General features: G+C 37.5%; 1 protein-coding gene across 1 annotated transcript in view; it reads left to right on the plus strand.

Annotated features, from left to right (window-relative positions):
- The window catches only part of LOC110463666, a 20,337-nt gene extending 2,630 nt beyond the window's left edge, over positions 1–17,707 (plus strand). The window contains exons 2-8 of the mRNA XM_021518459.1: positions 7,144–7,721; positions 8,191–8,284; positions 11,296–11,418; positions 12,051–12,174; positions 12,685–12,813; positions 13,310–13,659; positions 16,259–17,707. Coding sequence (XP_021374134.1) covers positions 7,186–7,721; positions 8,191–8,284; positions 11,296–11,418; positions 12,051–12,174; positions 12,685–12,813; positions 13,310–13,659; positions 16,259–16,936 — 2,034 coding nt within the window. The 5' untranslated portion in view covers positions 7,144–7,185 and the 3' untranslated portion in view covers positions 16,937–17,707. The remainder of the gene's footprint in view (positions 1–7,143; positions 7,722–8,190; positions 8,285–11,295; positions 11,419–12,050; positions 12,175–12,684; positions 12,814–13,309; positions 13,660–16,258) is intronic.
- The last annotated feature ends 1,004 nt before the right edge of the window (positions 17,708–18,711 follow it).

The following is an 18,711-nucleotide window of genomic DNA, read 5'->3' on the forward strand; positions in this document are numbered from 1 at the left end:
TTTTATCCAAAATAGTCAAATAGGGACATTGTCAAAAGAATTATATATGCAAAAATTGCTGCAATTTTGACAAAAGGTGTAAATGATAGTTTATGTAAATCGTCTTATGTCCCCGGCTTCTCTCTCTCTCTTAGAAGATGACATTATTACCAAATCATTGACATTTGGCCCAAAACGTGCGGTTACAACTAGATATTGAGCGTGAACTGAATATTCTGAACAACACAATTAATGCAATTTTCAATTTATATGATTATAATTAAATAGATTAAAGTATGCAGGATCCGTTCCCTCGTGGTTGGTGGACTGTCAGTAAGTCATTTTCATAAAATGGTTTGGTGTCCAGCAGCTTTGCTGCATTTTCTTGTTTTAAATTGGGAAACTCTGTATCTTTGTCCAAGAAAACGATCCGTCTACTCGAGCTCACGTGTGTATTATGGCTGACACTGATTGCGTAAATATAATCAGGGCCGTCACAGATCAGCGTGCGCTGTACGACTGCGAGTTATAATTAACGCTTTTGTCTAAGTTGTAAAGTCAATTATCAAGCTTCAGGTGGCAAAATGTGTTACAATTCTTGTACAATAATGGACAGTGGGGTGAAGTCAAGAGGCTCTTGTTGTAGCCAATGTTGCCATTTTAATAATTTTGACCTTATCCAGAATGTCAATGTCATATATGATTTTGTAAATTTGTATAACATCTCCTCTCAATCGTCTGTATTCTAGACTGGGGTGGCCCAACATACAAAGTTTTTCACTGTATGATTTTCCATTTAGGAACGGTAGGCGTCTTGTTGCCCTGCGTTGGACATTTTCAATGGCTATTTGATCTTTTTTGAGCATTGGAGACCATATGCAGGTGGCATATTCCAGGTGTGGCCGCACTAAACTTTTATACAATTGAATAAACATGACTTTGTTTATGAATGTAAATGACCGAAATATTAGTCCGAGGATTCTGTTGGCTTTAGAGACACACTCGTTGACATGGTCAGTAAAATTTAGTTTATGGTCAAATGTAACTCCCAAATCCTTTTCTTTAATCACTTTGTCAATGGTTACTTCGATATGTCCATTTTTTGTAGTATAAGCCGAGTCTGTTTTGATTTCCTACTGACATGTGTTTTACATTTTTTCCCATTTAGTTTCATGTTCCAAACTTTTGCCCAGTCACATAATCTGTGGACATCTTCCTGTAGAGTATTCCTATCTTCGTCGTTCGAAATTCCGGAGTATAATTTTGTGTCATCAGCAAATAGTTTAATTATGGATTGTACGACTTCCGGCATATCATTGACAAATATCAGGAATAAAAGAGGTCCTAGGACACTCCCTTGTTGGACACCGCTGGTTACATTCCTGGTATTGGATATTTCACCATTGATCACTACCTTCTGTGTCATTCTGCTTAGAAAATTTTCTATCCATTGGAGTAGCTTTCCCGTTTGTGAGGGACAGTGTCAAATGCTTTGCTAAAATCGAGGTATATAACATCTATCTGGGTTCCTTTATTTACTTGTTCTGACCAATCTTCAAGGACCTCTAGTAGCTGGGTAACACAAGATTTTCCCTTGGTAAAACCATGTTGACACTTGGAGAAAAGATTGTTGGTGTCCATATGATCCACAGTGGCATCCTTGAAGATTCTTTGCATTAGTTTTCCCAGAACCGATGTTAAGCTGATTGGTCTATAATTTTCTGGGCTGATTTTGGATCCGGATTTATGTATGGGGGTCACAATGGCATTTTTCCAATCCTGAGGTAGTTTCCCCTCATTCATAGATTTTTTAAGGAGATGATGGATTGGTATGACAAGCTGGTTGGCCGACTCTAATAGTAGTTTCGGATGGAATAAGGCGGTCCACCTGACTTGTTTGGATTTAGTAGCTTTATTGCCGATAGTATTTTGTCTTTCATGATGTCAATAAAGTTGATTGGTTCCTGATAGTTTCTTCTATTGAACACTGGCAGTGGTTCATTTGTTTCGACAGTGAAAACACTTGTGAAGTAGTTGTTCATGATCTCAGCTTTGTCTTTGTTGTTAGGTGTCAAGTCACCATTGGCGGCTTTGATATTTCCTATTGTACTTTTAGTCTTGGTCTTCGACCTAATGTATTTTCCAGAATGTCTTGCTATTTGATTTGATGTCCATGGCCATGCTCCTTTCATAGTTGTATTTAGATGTTCTAATTTGTTTCAGAGCTTGGTTTCTAGCTTTTTTGTATTCATTCCAGTTCTTATCGTCTTTACAATGAAGGTACTTTTTCCATCTGGTTTTCTTGTGCCTGATAGCATGTACTGCCTCCCAGCTGTCAAGTGGTATTCTAAGGGTAAACTTGTCGTTTTTGGTCTTGCTCACTGGTATGTGTTCTTTAATGATAATTGATATAGTCTCTGCAAGGACCCTCCATGACTCATCTACATTTTTGACAAACAGCAGATCTGGCCAGTTGACATCATTGATTTTCTCTCTGATCTTTGTGTAATCGCCTTTATGGTAATTCAATCTCTCTACTTTGCAGGTAACATTTTCAGTGTATAGGCAGAGCTCGTAGTTCAGAGAGAGATGCTCGCTTAGTCCAAGTCCGGGTTCATAGTTTATTTCAACTAGCATTCCCTCCTCATTGGTAAAAACAAGATCTAAGGTGGTAGGTTGATTACCTTCTCTAATTCTAGTAGGTTTGGTAACATGTTGATAGAGGAATTCATTTCTTGTGCATTCTAAAAATTTTGTAGCCAGGTGTTGATCCGATACAGATGTTGTATTGGTTGTCCAATTGATCTCCTTGTAGTTGAAGTCCCCCATGATGACTATGTGACTATGAGGTAGACGGCTCATGCTGGCAATTACCTCGTGTAGAGCAATCGAGTTCTCAATGTCACTGTTTGGACTTCTATAGATGGTTCCAATTAGGAGCTTGTCGCTGTTCTCAAGATCAATACTGCACCAAACTTGTTCTGAAAAAAACGACCATTGGTTGGACTGTTATTGCTTGTAGTTTTGATTTGGTGAATATGATCACACCCCTCTTGTTGTTGGACATATCTAGGTGGGTGTCGTATCCTGGTATATTATAGAAGTCTGAGTTGTTTGTCATACCTGGATTTTTGTAATGGATCTCTGTCAAGGCTATGATGTCAGGGTTGTTGTTAGTGATGAATTCCTCAAGTTCAGACATCTTGTTCTGTGTCAATACATCAACATTTGAATAAAAAATGTGGAGGGAATTCTGTGTTACAAGACGGCTAAAATTTCCGCTATTTACAGAATTAAAATCCTCGTTAAAACAAGTATCCTAGTCTCTGTTGATGCCAGGAGATGTAGGAGGGCTGTCAACTACAGTGGGATGACTGTAAACCAGAGTAGTTTCTTCACCATGGTCATATATCGACTCACTCATCAAATGTGACAGTTCTTGAGATAGTGGTATGGGACTTGGAGGTACTTGGTTGGTCGTTTCCATTTCTACATCTACAGATTCCATTCTTCTAGGTCCTTTGTTTTTTATTTCTACATTGTTACTTCTTGGGGGGATTGTTAGGCCTCTTTTGTTTTTCCTTTCCTCTCGTTGGTCATCTGTAAGGTCCCTGGTGAGGATAACAGATTTGAATCTGGGATTGACGTTTATTTTTATTGATGGTGCCTTTTCTAGTAATAGTTTACGTTGGCTTTTGCTCCCTAGAACCACCTTTAATGGACGATTTTTTCCTATGGTTTGTTTACCAATTCGGAATTGAGTCGCAATTTCTAAATCTTCAATTCCAAGTTGTGATGCCAGCCTCCTAAGGTGATGATCATCCTCTGATTTCCGCTCTAATCCCATTTCTTTCTTTGATTCTGGGAAGTTAAAAAGAACTATATTTGTCTCCCTTTGCTTACGATTATGAAGCTCTTTGGTTCTGTTATCGACCAGGTTTACTATGTCCTTTTTGAGTTCTTCCATGACAGATCCTCTCATGTCAGTTATACCTTCTTTAATTTTAGTATCTTGAGCTGCTTCTACTTCGCTGATTTTTTTTTCTATTCTGATCATTCTAGTCTCAGTTTGGATCTGCATCTTTTGAAGGGAGGTTTCAATCCGAGCCAGTGTGGGTTCCGTCTGGTTACAACATTTACATTTGAAGTCCTCTAAGTCCCCTGCCCCGAGACACTGGATAAGTCCATTTGACAGCCCTGTGCATTTGTAACAATTTATCAGATTACACATGTTACACTCGATGAGTTTGGTGTCTAGAATGCAATCACATTTGTTGCAGGCCAATAAAGAGTTATCGTCTCTTAGTCTTTTCCTTACCCTAAGTACATGTGTAAGGGTACTTGGTTTCAAAGCGCACGCCATATTGAGGGTGGATTGAAGTATATATATTGGGATACTGTTTATAATCTAGCAGGTGTTATCTCGAGGGACAGTGTCTACGAGAGTCAGAACTAGAACTGGCAGGGTCACCCTGCCGAGTGCATCCAACGTATTAGACACTGTATACGTTATCAATCAATTCATATGAGAGTGGCAAGGTTACCTTGCCGACTTACAAATTTGAATATGATCAATGTACACCTGATCGTACACTACAGTGTTGTCTAAATCTGGGAGAAAGGTCTAGTAATGGCAGGGTTGTCCTGCCGATTATAACCAACCAGGTAAACACTGTGAAATAGCCACATCTTTCAAGGGAGAGTGGCAAGGTTACCTTGCCGACTCGGTTTTGAGAATGGTTAGACTAAAACTGGTCACACCCTATAGTGATGTCCAATACATCACCCTTTAACTGATCTGCGGAGACACAACAGTAGGCATCAATATCGCGAACCAGAAGCCGCGTCCAGGTGTCAGCTAGTTTATTTCCGGGATGGATACCGTCCCTATAAAACTTCAAATTGATGCTGCTGTACCGGTTACCTTTATTCTTATGTCCCCCACATGAGCGGGTTAGACAATTGTTGAAGAGGAGGCTGTTAACGTTGTTTTCCAGATTTATGTTGTGGATTTTGTCATTTAGCTGGTTAATTTGCCGGTTTATTTCACGATCCTGGAGTGTTGCTAGGTCCGTGTCAGTTGGGTATCCCTTCCACTTGTTCCAGGCTGAAATTGAGTATTGTGGACAGTCGATAATTTTTAAAGATACAGAGTCCAATTTAGAGACGAGATCTTTGATTTTTATAAGTTCTTCAATAATATTATTGACGACCGAATCATCCCAACACGCTAAATGTATTTTTTTACTATGGTTGTCCTTGTTGGATAGATCGCATGTTCCACTCCATAAATAAACCGTAATGTTAGTGTGTCTCCTTATGGCCTTGTGTATACGATCCCTGATAGTAGCACACAACTGCTTAGTAGTGGCGCCCGGTGAGCACCATAATTCACATGGATAACCGTAGGCCTCGGGGTATTTAGCTATGTAGGCATTACGTAGCGAAAAACCCTTACTGTCTGAAACAAGTATCGGTTTAGATCTCAGCCTGTGTGTTTCGACCTCCTTTCTATCCAAGACAGAGCTGATTAGTTTGTCTAATTTGTGGGTGCTCATCTGTCGTGAGGGTCAGGACGGTGGAACTGATAGTCTCATTATGATAGAGAGTCTCTTGATGTGACAAAACCACCAATATATGATGGAAGACACGTAGGACCTACGTTAACCTAAAATTTATGTGAAGTAATTACATAATGATCAAACAGTTGAAAAATGAGAGAAGAATATATGATTTTTTTTTTCAAAATGGCGGCACGTTACATTATGTTGGGTAGATATACTAACAGGGTATACGTAGCTGCGAATTTTGTACAGAAAATATAATATCTAGCCAAAATACATATTGATCAGGTTAAATAAACAATCAATGGACGTAATCATCACATATTTAGCCAAAAACAGATGTTGATGAAGCCATGAAACTTGGATTAGGATCGAATCTTCATCCTAGAATTTTTCTTCCATCATTTAAAGAATGTCAAACCCCCAAACTGTATATATTTTTGATCATTGATGTTTCTTAATACTCTGTATTATTATGTGAATGCCCAAAAGTGATGATCATGATGAAACAGTATTCTTTTCGCCAAGGGTTCTAGATCTCCCACCATGAAAGGGGGGGGGGGGGGGGGGTTAAATTCAACTTGGCTTAAATGTTTTATAGATTCCTGTTGGCATTGTTGTTGATTACCTCTGAACTTTATTGTTATTAGAAGTCAAGATACATATCCCTAGACAAGTACAGTTTGTAAGATGGAAGTTAAGAACCATCATATAGTATTATATATGGTGGAAGTTAAGTACCATTACTATTATTATAAATGGTGGAAGTTCAGAACCACAATACAGTTTTGTCTATAAAATGAACTTCTGAAATGATTGTCCATTTCATGGGAACAAACATCACATGTTTTCAGTGTTCATATGAATAGCCCTGTATTATATCTATATAGGCTTGAAGCCTACAATGTGTTGTGACTTATCATTGTAAGTTGTATGAATCCCACAATAAATCTGGAACCCTCAACAAGTGTTATCTTCTCTCCATATACATTTTTGTAGGTGGTCTGGCATTCGACCCTACCAATGGGTTTCCCCTACATGGTATGTCTAGCTAATGTCCATGGCCATAAGTTAAGTAAAATCTGGTTCAGTCCCGATTGTAAGCCAACAATTGCGGTGGGAAATCCCCTGAATTTCCCATACAACTTATTTACCTTTAGTTTTAACAGTATTTATTCCAATATTCTAACATGTTAATAACTTCTTTAACCAAGATCTTTTGACAAACATTTGGCCTGTAAAGCTATGAGATAGCAACTATTACTGTGTTAGATTTTATGTTTCCTGACAGTCACATCGCACTTCTCTTCTGTTTTATGCAAGGTGTAACAGGAGAAAGAGAAATGCAAGGCCAGGATCCTCCAAACTCTTGACAGACACTACCAATATATATTAATTGAGCTATACTTGGTCGGCGGCGAATGACCCAGGCCAATACCCCTACGTATACACTGGCAGTCTGTCATGTGTCCCGAACTTGTAACTGTTATATGAATTTTTGTGAGTCTCTATAGCTCAAATCATTATATATGGCATGTTTGGGACATCTGTTACCTGTATGCTTTTCTGAGTTTACATGGTTTTTTTTTATCTTTCACAGATAATTGACCTGCTGCTGTAGATACCTCTTATTTGACCTGTGATGACTGAACTAGAAACCATGGAGCCCCACACGCCATGTGATGAATCTGGCAACTATGTTAGTTCAACTGAATCGAGATCTTGTGGTGTACTGCAACCAAGGCCACAAAGCACTCTGTCTAGAAAAATTATCTTGCCAGGAACAGATCGAGATAGAAAGTCAAGTTCCAGTCCTGTGATTGGAAACACTAGTACTTGTCCAGAAATTGAAAATGGCAGTTTTCATAAAGGAAATGTAAATTTGGGAATGAAATATTCTCAATTCAAAAAAGTACTCCCGCCGAAGCAAGATGAGAGAAAATCAGACCCTGAGAAGGGCAGTAGAGTGTTTGACTCAGGTGACTCAGGTGATGGATACTTGTCAAGTCTGCCGTCCCTACCCTTGGAAACAGTAAATGAAGATAGCAGAAAGGCTGAGGATGAAGAAGGGATGGAGGTGGAAGAGAAGACAATGATTGATCAGGAGGAAGAGCAGGAAATATCTGTACACAAGCAACAGCTCAAACAACGAGAACCTGTGACGAAGTTCGCACCAGGGTATATATTTCATGTTTAATAGCGGTACAAACTTCAAACTCATGATCAGTTGCTTTGAGATATATATATATATGTATGGGATTTGTTTTGATTTTTTTTGAGATAACACATTAAATATATGTAATTTTGTATTTGAAATGCATTAAAATGACTTCGAATTATATAGGTTATGATTATTAAAAGAATTCAAACTCATTTTCTCAACATGTACAGATGTACACAAAGAAATATGAAATGATTTGGCATTGTTGATTTCTGTAATTGGTCTAGACTATGAGAATATATATGAAATATGCAAAATACTTTTAACGTTAGATTTAACATTTTAGTCTCCGATTGAAACTGCATCATATGCATACTGCTCAAATATATTGCAGATTACTAGTACCCTACAAAAATATTTTTATAATGTTACTTAAGGAGAAACTTATAAGGAAATAGCATTCATATCTCATTTTCCATTTTTCAGTTCTACAGTTTATGGCACTAAAGATGCCTTGACTGACATGGTTCTCCAGATGTTGGCCCTCCCTGACAAGGAAACTGGAATCTTCACTAAAAAGGTACATGTAGCAATAATTATGTATACTGGGAAATTTTCACTGCAGTTTATAATTAATTTGCGCCCTTTTTGCCCTTGGTAATGAGGATGAATTTATCATTTCAGCGAATATAAAACAGCATAATAATTATAAGCATATCAAATGTAAAGGTCAAATTTCCCACTGGGCAAAAATTGATTTCATGGGCAAAAAGCGAAAGTTAAACGGGGCAAAAAATTCCCAGTATACATATATATTGACACTGATTTTCCTTCTTCTATTCTTGGCAGGGATTGGCTCCTCTGGTAGCTATATACATGTATATATTACATTAATATGTTGGCAATAAAATCAAATATTTGCAGGGGTTTATGAAAATTTTGTATATAACTTTCCTATGAACAGTTCCTTTCAAGAGTTGCATTTTCATGATCAGTGGCTTAATATACTGTGTGCAAAATGTTCAATCATCCTTCTGGCCAAGACTATTTATGATGTGGGATATGATAAAACAAACATCTTGAATTGTGCATGTTCAATACATGTGTCATATGTACAGAATTGGTAAAATAGCAGAATTTGAATAATGTTATAGCGTTATGATACATTAGGATAAATTCTTACACTTCTTGTTTAGTAGTAGGATAAACAACATGGCCGACAGGCAGCCATCTTGGATTTTGATAGTTAAGGTTTGATATCGCTATTTCTTGGGAAGTACCTGTGGGATCTTTCTGAAATTTTATATGTACAGGTTCTTCTTGGTCCCTAGTTGTGCAGGGCAAGTTTTGAGACTCATCAGATAGACAACATGGCTGACAGGCAGCCATATTGGATTTTAACATTGAAGTTTTACTATCGCTATTTCTCAGTAAGAACTGGAGAGATCCATCTCAAATTATATATGTAGGTTTCCCTTGTTCTGTAGTTGTGCATATTTAATTTTGAGACTGATCAGAAATAGAAAATGGTCGACAGGTCACCATCTTGGATTGTGACATTAAAGGTTTTTTATGGCTATTTCTCAGGTAGTACTGGAGGGATATTTCCCAAATTGGTATGTAGGCTTCTCTAGATCTGTAGTTACAAGTGCATAATTAATTTTAGAATGATCAGAAAAACAAAATGGCCAACAGGCAGCCATCTTGGATTTTGACATTGAAGGTTTTTTAACGCTATATCTCAGGAAGTAGTGGAGAGATCTTTCTCACATCTTATATGTAGGTTCCCCTAGGTCCTAACTTGTGTATATTAACTTTTGAGACTGATCAGATAAACAGAATTGCAGACAGGCAGCCATCTTGGAATTTGACAGTGAAGGTTTGTTATGGCTATTACTCAGGAAATACTGGAGAGATTTTTCCAATTTTTTTTATGTAGGTTCCCCTTGTTATAAATTTATGCATATTTTCTTATGATACTGATCGGATAAACAAATCTTTGATTTTGACAGTTAAGGTTTGTTAGTGCTATTTCCCAGGAAGTACTGAGGGGTTCTTTCTCAAATTCTATATGTAGGTTCCCCACTATCCTTTATTGTTCATGTTTACTTTTGAAACTGATCAGATAAACAAAATGGCCAACCAACAGCCATCTTTGATTTTTGACATTGAAGGTTTGTTGGGACTATTTCCCAGGAATAACTTGAGGGATTTGTCTCAAAATTGATATGTAGGTTCCCCTTAATCCCTCTTTGTGCATGTTATATTTTGGGTCTGATCATAAAAATAAAATGGCTAAAGGAAGAACTAAACAGTGCAATGATCGATTCTATTTCTTTCACATTAAGTACTGTACTAGTAAATGTGTGAATTGACAAACTCTCTTTGAAGGTTATCTTTCATACACATCAGTATTAAGTTTAGATAAAAAATTCACTCAAGGTGCATTTACTGTTAACATGACTGGATCAAACAGATTACAGAAAAGAGGAGAAAAGATCAAACTGACAAAGAACTAATGAATATATGGTATAATGGTGGGCGCCAAGATCCCTCTGGGATCTCTTGTTCATTTTTATGAACACAAAAAAAATCACGAAAATTTGATGAATTGAGTGGGCGGCACCTCGACGATACACACCATCCAATCAGTCGCATGATGCTGTGTATTGTGTAAGCTCTGCCCATTATGACAGGAGGGCTACTGTGCTGAGGTGTGATTGATGTTTCAGACCAACCAATAATTCTTGGTGATTTTACAATGCAGGGACATTTATACAATGTATACCATACACGGAGACACTTATAATGATGCATTAACTAATGTAATGGTCCTTTTGAATTATAATCTAGATTGTTTAAAGAGGAAATCGTGTAATCGAGTCATATTGACCGACACATGTACATCATACATTTTGCTCCTATATATTGGGCAAAGACGAAATGTTTATCACGTTACAAGGCAATGCTACTTTATTTTAAGCACAAATGAGGAATTTTAAATTGATCTCGTGGAACTTGTTTCTTTTTAAATATCCACTGCAAGACGGGGTTTTTCCCCGAGTATGTGCTGGCGTTATTTCTTTTCTGTTCGGGAAATTCAAGTAGTGCTTTCTGTTCGGTGTGTCATTTGTAACTGTATATCTGTGGTACCGTAAACATCAACCACAGCAGACACATACATGGTATTAGTAATATACTGTATTTTCTCTGTCCAGTCTTAATGCCCATTCACCCATGACCGTGGGATAGTCGTGGAGGGCTTATCCAGGTAAGGCTGGCGGATCTACCTTGATATAACTGGCGTTTCTTCTGCGACCATCCCGCGGCTACGAGCGACAGGGATTAAAATTTGTTGCTCGGCAAGCGATTGAGTACCAAATCACCTGACGCGTACTGTAGTGTTTGTTTTATCTATACTATATTGCGAAGAATCAACCAAAATGTATACTCAGGACAGTTAATTTTTCTTTAATCATTTACTTGCAGCATAAAATAAACCAACATCTTGATCATAATGTTGGGAAAATAAAAATCGTATTCAGATTGTGTGACTGTTAGCTATAGCGTGTGTATACTGTCCTATCACAGAGCTTATGGTTCCTGAGTTCAGAAGATCGAAGGGAAGTCATCAGAAAGAAAGTTCTCGGACGAGGTGCATTTGGAATAGTCAACTTGTGTGTCCATGATAAGACTGACTATGTCATCAAGCAGGTATGGAAGCTTCTGTGAATTTGTTAATGAACTTTGAAAAAGACTGCATCTGTCTCCTCATGATCAAGTTTTCATCTGATTTATCCAGCCCAAAATCTGCCCTTTTCCCAAATGGTATTTACAAATAATAGGGTTTATTATATGACAATTTTATCTCGAACTAGTACGACGTAATCAAGAGTGAGACTGACTTTGCTAAAGCAGGAGTTCTATTTCCTATGTGTAGAAAATTCCTCTAGTTCAGTGTTTAAAGATGTGGATGTTTTGACAAAGTTTGAAGAGAGGGTTTGACCCCAGGCCAAATGTTGGTAGGGTCAATTATAGTGTTGAATTCAAAACAAATTCTTCAATAAATTAGATGAAATATATTGAGGGATAACCCTACCAACCATTCAGATGCTGTATTACATCTCAAATGAATTAAAATTTTGTTTAACTTCGAACAGTCAGACTTTATTAAAAATATCCATTGGCTGCATCAAAATTGGTGTATTACGTTTTACCCATTACAATTTTCACCCCTATGTAACTTCAATAAACTCAACCATCTATTGATTTAGATAAGTTCATTATGGTCTACAGTGGTGAAAGGGTTAAATATAGGAAATCATTTTGCCTGCCTTTCTTGTCAGATTACTGGTGATTTCCAAAAAAATGAAGTTCTGCTGACTGCCAAGTTAAACAGTCCCTACATAACACAGCTCTATGGGATGATAGTCCGGAACAAGATTCCTGAAATTATCATGGAATTTGGAGGTAAGAGATAGGTCTGTCAAACTGGTATATTAAATACAGTGTATATGCTAAATATTTCTTTATTCACCTTTGCATGTCGGATGCTACCTGTATTTGATTTCATTTTCATATGGCTAGTTTATTTTATATATTAACTTTTCCACTTTTTCCTTTCCCTTTTCCAGCTCTATACACAAAGAAGTGTTAATGGATTAGCAAGGGAAAAAAAGGGCTAAAATTTGACAGTTTTTAATGGAGACATTTATTTGTTATTGCATCTTCTTGCACAACAAGAATGTAATTTTATGATGTCAGTTTATAGACTATCAATGTAGCATCAAATTTAAAATCGACTCAGTCTTGGGAAGACTTTTGTTCACAGTTATTAACAAGTTGTATTGACACCTTCCACGGTGGCCTCCATCTTTGTTTTCATACTTTAGCTATACATGTAATTTAAGTAAAAATATTGATATCGATAACACAAAGCCTCAAAGTCGGTTATTTGATCTGTTTGTCTCTGATCGGCAGGTCAGTCAATGCTTCAGATGGCAAGGCTGGGGAAATTCCAGGACCGCGACGTGTGGAACCTCTCCTATCAGGGCTTGTGTGCTTTGGAATATCTGGATGAGTTCGGCATTTGTCATCTGGACATAAAACGTAAGTATCACTATATCAATCATCAGTGAGGATTATATGCCACAGTGATTTTATTACCTCTCCTCCACGGGGGCCTGAGTCTTGTGCAGAAGGTTTTGGGAAGGGGCCTTATTATGGTTCTTAGATCACCTTAAAATCACTGAGGAGCAATATTGTGATGTCACCATTTGATAATGTTTAATAGTGCTACTCAGTGATTTTGACACGTGCGTTTGGTAATACAGGTGTCTAGTTTAAGGTGAATTTAGAGCCATTATAGGGCCCCTTCCCAAAACTTTCTGTAGTACTTTCACAACATCATGCTTTTTGTGTGTGTCAAAATGAATTAAGAATTAACTGCATCACCTTTTGACATTTCTAGATCTGAAGCAATGAGATAAGATAACAGTGTCATGATAATACACAGTAAATTATTGCCGTGACTGTTTCTCGCGCAAAACATTGTTTGATTTGAAAATATTATTCTAATTAATACCTGATGTTATGTTTGTTTTAGCGGAAAACATATTGCTGATGATGGACGAGAACCAATTCCTGTTGAAGTTAACTGACTTTGGAGCAGCAAAAAAGATTGGGGAGAAGAATGACATGGTTGGTTGGACGGTAGAATATCTGAGTCCCGAGCGGGCTTGGTTGGTCCTTCTGTCCAAATTTCCTGAGCAGCTATCACCAACTGGGCTGGAAGAGAGTGACATCACTGGAAAAGCTGACATCTATGCTCTCGCCTTGACCTTGATGTATGCTTACGAAAGGTCACATGTGCTCGTAAAGTTCATCACTAAGGGAGACAACTTTTACCGCGATGCAGACAAGCAGCCAAAGCTACAAGTCAATCTACTGGTTGAAGTAAGAAATTAAGAGTTTTTAGTTTCTTTAGTGCCTGTCATGTAATAAGGTGATTGATTGATAGAAACTTCCAGGCTTTACCAATTACAAAAAAGATTTAAACGAACATAAGTTTAACAACAAAGTTTTATATCTACCTACAGTTTAATTGACAGCAATGTTATATTATAAGTGAAATAACATGGCATGATTTTCACTCGCAACATTGCAATTTTATAAATCTTGAGTGCCTGTCAAAAATATTGATATAAATGAAGGGAGACATATTGTATTAGTCCTGGTTTGTCTTCTTCTTCTGGTTCTTCTATTCTGATTTGCCCGGGCCATAACATTTAAACCGTTGAAGATATCTTGATGAAACTTATAGGTATGCATGCATCACCCACAGGAGGTGTGCAGTGCAGTGTACTGGAATTAGGTCACTGTGACCTTCACCTCAAGGTCAAAGGTCAAATAAGTGCACATTTTTCAGAAAATTCTTGTCTGGCCCGTAAATTTCAAACCGTTAAAAATATCTTAATCAAACTTGAAGTCTGTGTGCAGTGCACTGGAACTAGGTCTTGTGCCCCATTATATACAGAGTGATGGCCCTTTGTTTAATATTAATACCGATGTTTGTCCAGAGCATAAGTTATTTCACCTACGTTGACTATTCCGTCTTTGCGTATTGCAGAATTATCTTCTCTTGGGAGCAGGGATTGATTGTTACGTCATTGGTTTGTGTGAGAAAATAACGTCGTTTTCTCAAAAATTGAGGGCGTTACTCTCACAAACCAATGACATAACAATCAATACCTGCTCACAAGAGAAGATAACTCTGCAATACGCAAAGACGGAATACTTACCATATTGATATATCTTGGGAAGGCGGAATTTCTCACACTAAAATCAGATTTTATGACCCACTATATGCAGAGTTATGGCCCTTTGTTTATTTTTAATAACAAAGTTTGTCCGATGGCATACCTTCTAAATCATTAAAGATATTTTAATCAAACTTGAAGTATACCTGCATCACTCACAGAAGGTGTGCAGTACACTGGATTTAGGTCTCGTGTGTCACACTATACAGAGTTATGGCCCTTTGTTTAATTTTAAAACCAAAGTTTGTCCACGGTATAACTTCCATGTTATTAGGGCCCCTAATCAAAGATGCGGGTGCCCTATACTAATTCATCCGTCCGTCCGTTCATCACAATCAAACAAGGTATCAACTGACCAAAAGTCAAGGTCACTGGGTCAAAGGTCAAGGTCAAATTTTGTATCTTTTCCCTGATGAACATTTTGTTATGATATTATGAAGCATAGTTGATTGGAATTTAAAAAAGAGTCAACTGACTAAAGGTCAAGGTCACTGGGTCAAAGGTTAAGGTCAAATTTAGTATCTTTTTACTGGGGAACATTTCGTATTGACACTTTGGAGCAAAGTTGGTCGGAATTAAACAAAGAGTAAATTGACCAAAGGTCAAGGTCACTTGGTCAAAGGTCAAGGTCAAGTTTTGTATCTTTTCCCTGATGAACATTTTGTTATGACATTTTGAAGCAATGTTGGTCAGAACTAAGCAAGGAGTCATTTGACCAAAGGTCAAGGTCACTTGGTCAAAGGTCAAGGACAAATTTTGTATCTTTTCACCGATAAACATTTTGTTATAACATTATGAAGCAAAGTTGGTTGGAATTTAACAAGGAGTCAACTGACTAAAGGTCAAGGTCACTGGGTCAATTTCAAGGTCAGATATTGTATCTTTTTACTAATGAACATTTTTTGTATGTTATTATGAAGCAAAGTTGTTAAGAACGGGTTACGGGTTCCAAAGGTTCAAGGTCAAGGTCAAGTTTTGTATTTTTCACTGATGAACATTTTGTTATGATATTATGAAGCAAAGTTGGTTGGAATTGAAGAATGAGTCAACTGACCAAAGATCAGGGTCAATGGGTTAAAGGTCAAGGTCATTTTGGTCCAAAGGTCAAAGACAAAGTGGATCTCTTACTTTGACCCTGGCTCTTGATGGGGAAGGTATTTAAGGTGAAATAAAACAAATCGAAGCTAACAAATGAGTATTGCACCGGTATTTACACTTTTGTCAGCCCAGCAAATATGGAAGTGGAAGGAAACAAGAGTCACATCATAGTACATGTAAAATGTATATTTTGCTTTCTTGGAATTTTTTGAAGTCCAAATGTCAAGCGTCAAGCTCAGCTATATGGGCAAAATACTTCTTGATCATGATTATGGCGGATATATTGCCACAAGACGGGGCCCTTACTGACCTGTCAGTGTTCTTATTTCACCTACGTTGACCAAACTTGCTAAAGTTTTAATGTATCTTGGTAAGTAGGAGTGTCAAATTCTAAATTCGGGTCTCGTGCCTCACTATATAAAGCGATATGTCCCTTTGTTAATTTTTATACCAGATTTTTTCTATTGGCTAATAAGGGGAGACATATGTTTTTTTGGGAGACAAAAACAAAATTGTAGTTTCAACTGAAATAACATTACAGAATGTTCTTTTTTTTTTCGTCACACATGTATTTGGATTTTTTTCTGATTTATTTGAAAAATGGACTTTTATATTTTATATGGAACTGTTTTTCCTAGCTTTGCTCCAATCTTGATCTTGCCTTGAGCCAGATGCCGAAAGCAGTGAGCACTGACATGAGATTTATCCTGAACAAGATGCTGCAGGGAGATGTCACTAAAAGGTGTACAGCTGCAGAGGGCAAAAACTGGATGAATTGTAAGTTGGCGGTTCAGCAGCAAGCTAAGGGGTTAAAAATTCAGACTGATAGTAGAGTAACAGAAGAGTATACAGCCCAAACACAAACCAAACCCATCAGAAAGGCAGTACAATCCAATAGGAAGTCTACATCAGCGGTCGGTAAGCCAGCTTCAGCAGTAGGTATGTCACAAATACCAATAAACGAGGAGCAAGGCTGGGCTAAAGAGTGTAGAAAAGCAACTATGGAAACCATCGCTAACCTGCCATCTGGACTGAAGAAAAGGATGGTCAAGAGAAAACTCTCGTATAAATTGGCATCAGGCAAAAAAATGAAAATTGGTGATTTCAGGAAAGAGGCTGAAGATGATGAAAGTGTCATTTCTAATGGTGCCTTTCCTGAAACCGTGATAAGGGAGACAACTCATGATGTCATTGTTATCAATGATGACACTGATGAGGAGGAACCAGCACCAGTGAGGGGGCAGTATGAGGGACAGGAGGAGAAGCTTGGTAATGGAAACATTCCTAACTTCGAAATGTTGTACACACAGAGCTAGCTCTGGGTCTTGATTCAGTTTCGCCAAATTTTTATATGTTCCAAACAAGTGCGCGTGGTGGCACGCAATCAATTGTTTTATTACTATAAAACACTAACACTGCAAATAATTTCATTTTTGTTTTTTTATTTCTGTGACATTCCCTGGCCTTCTGCATCCCAATTTCAAGGCCTTCTACATTCAAACAGGCTGCTCCTTGTTGCCAAAGTGCCAGGATGAGATATTTCATCTGTTAAAATGAAGAAAAAATATATAAGAGAACTTTACATGCATATTAGAGCAAATCATTTTCACCAAAAGCAAAGGCTGATAATTTTGGAATTTACCATCCCTATCAACAGTTTTATTAGTGGTTATTCATCTACATATTCAGTTGATAATTCTTAGTCAAAAATCATTTGTTGGCAAAAATGCCAACATTTTCACATACAAAAAAAAACAATTGGCAACTTAAATATAATTTTCGGCCAATTCTTGTCTCGATCAGAGTGCAAGAATGACACAATTCAAATTGTACATGTCATTTTCAGTGCCCTGGCAATTACATATCTGTTACTGCTTAACAAAATTAAAAAGAAAGTCGTTAAAAAAAATATCCCGCTTTCGTCCCAATGAAAACACCCAACCGTGCCTCGTTATTGCCTCGCATCACTTCACAGGATTTACTGCAGTACCTACTCTAATCCAATTAAAACAACCCTTTTCTCACCCTAACTTACCCTATTGTTCTCCACAGAGCACCCCTCGGAATAAGACAATATATTCATAATTGGATAATTGGCGATTTTGATATCGGACGGAGTCGTTGTGTTGACAGGTGACCATTTTGTAAAAAACAAGAGGCCCATGGGCCTTAACGGTCACCTGAGTCCTACAGTATTATTTTTTGTTGAAGTGGAGATAATGATGTCAATCATCCCTACCAAAATTTGAGTAAAAAATAGTTAAGTATAACTTTCAGTTAAGTTTGTCAGGACAATGAGTTGATCATTCCTAGACCGACTTTCAGTTGATTCGGCCTATTAGAACTTGATTTTAAGTTTTAAATAGTTTTTTTCCAAAATGGCAGCCATGGCGGCAGTATTGGACCTTTGATGGACCTGAAGAAAAAAAACTTTTTGCCAGGACCATGAGTCAATCATTCCTTTCCAAATTTCAGTTAAATGGGCCTATTAGAACTTGATTTAAAGTTTTAAATATTTTTTTTCCAAAATGGCAGCCATGGCGACCGTATTAGATTTTTGATGGACCTGAAAAAAACACCATTTTGCCAGGACCATGATTCAATCATTCCTCTCCAAATAAATGGGCCCAGTTGAACTGGACAATAAGTTTGAAATAGTTTTCCAAAATGGCGGCCGTGGTGGCCATATTGGATATCTGATCAACCCAAAAATAACAACACTTTTTCAGGACCACGAGTTGATCATTCCTACCAAGGTTCAGTTAAAACGGCCCAGTAGAATTTGCCTTAAATTTGAAATAGTTTTTCAAAATGGCCGGCCCTTGCAGCCATATATTAGATTTCTGATCAACCCCAAAAATAACAACACTTTGTTAGGACCATGAGTCTATCATTCCTACCAAGTTTCAGTTAAATAGGGCCAGAAGAAAAGTTCCAAATCGCCAATCATGTTTTACTTTCGCCAATGGTGCCAGTGGCGACCGCCAGCATGAGCCTTGACATAATATGTTAATCCGATCCGGGTTATAGGTTTGTTCTCACATTTCATGGTGGATAGATGGGGTAGCCTTTGCTCAAAATATAGACATCT

This window comes from Mizuhopecten yessoensis, unplaced genomic scaffold (genome assembly GCF_002113885.1).
Source record: "Mizuhopecten yessoensis strain PY_sf001 unplaced genomic scaffold, ASM211388v2 scaffold10921, whole genome shotgun sequence".
In the NCBI taxonomy this organism is placed as follows: domain Eukaryota; kingdom Metazoa; phylum Mollusca; class Bivalvia; order Pectinida; family Pectinidae; genus Mizuhopecten; species Mizuhopecten yessoensis.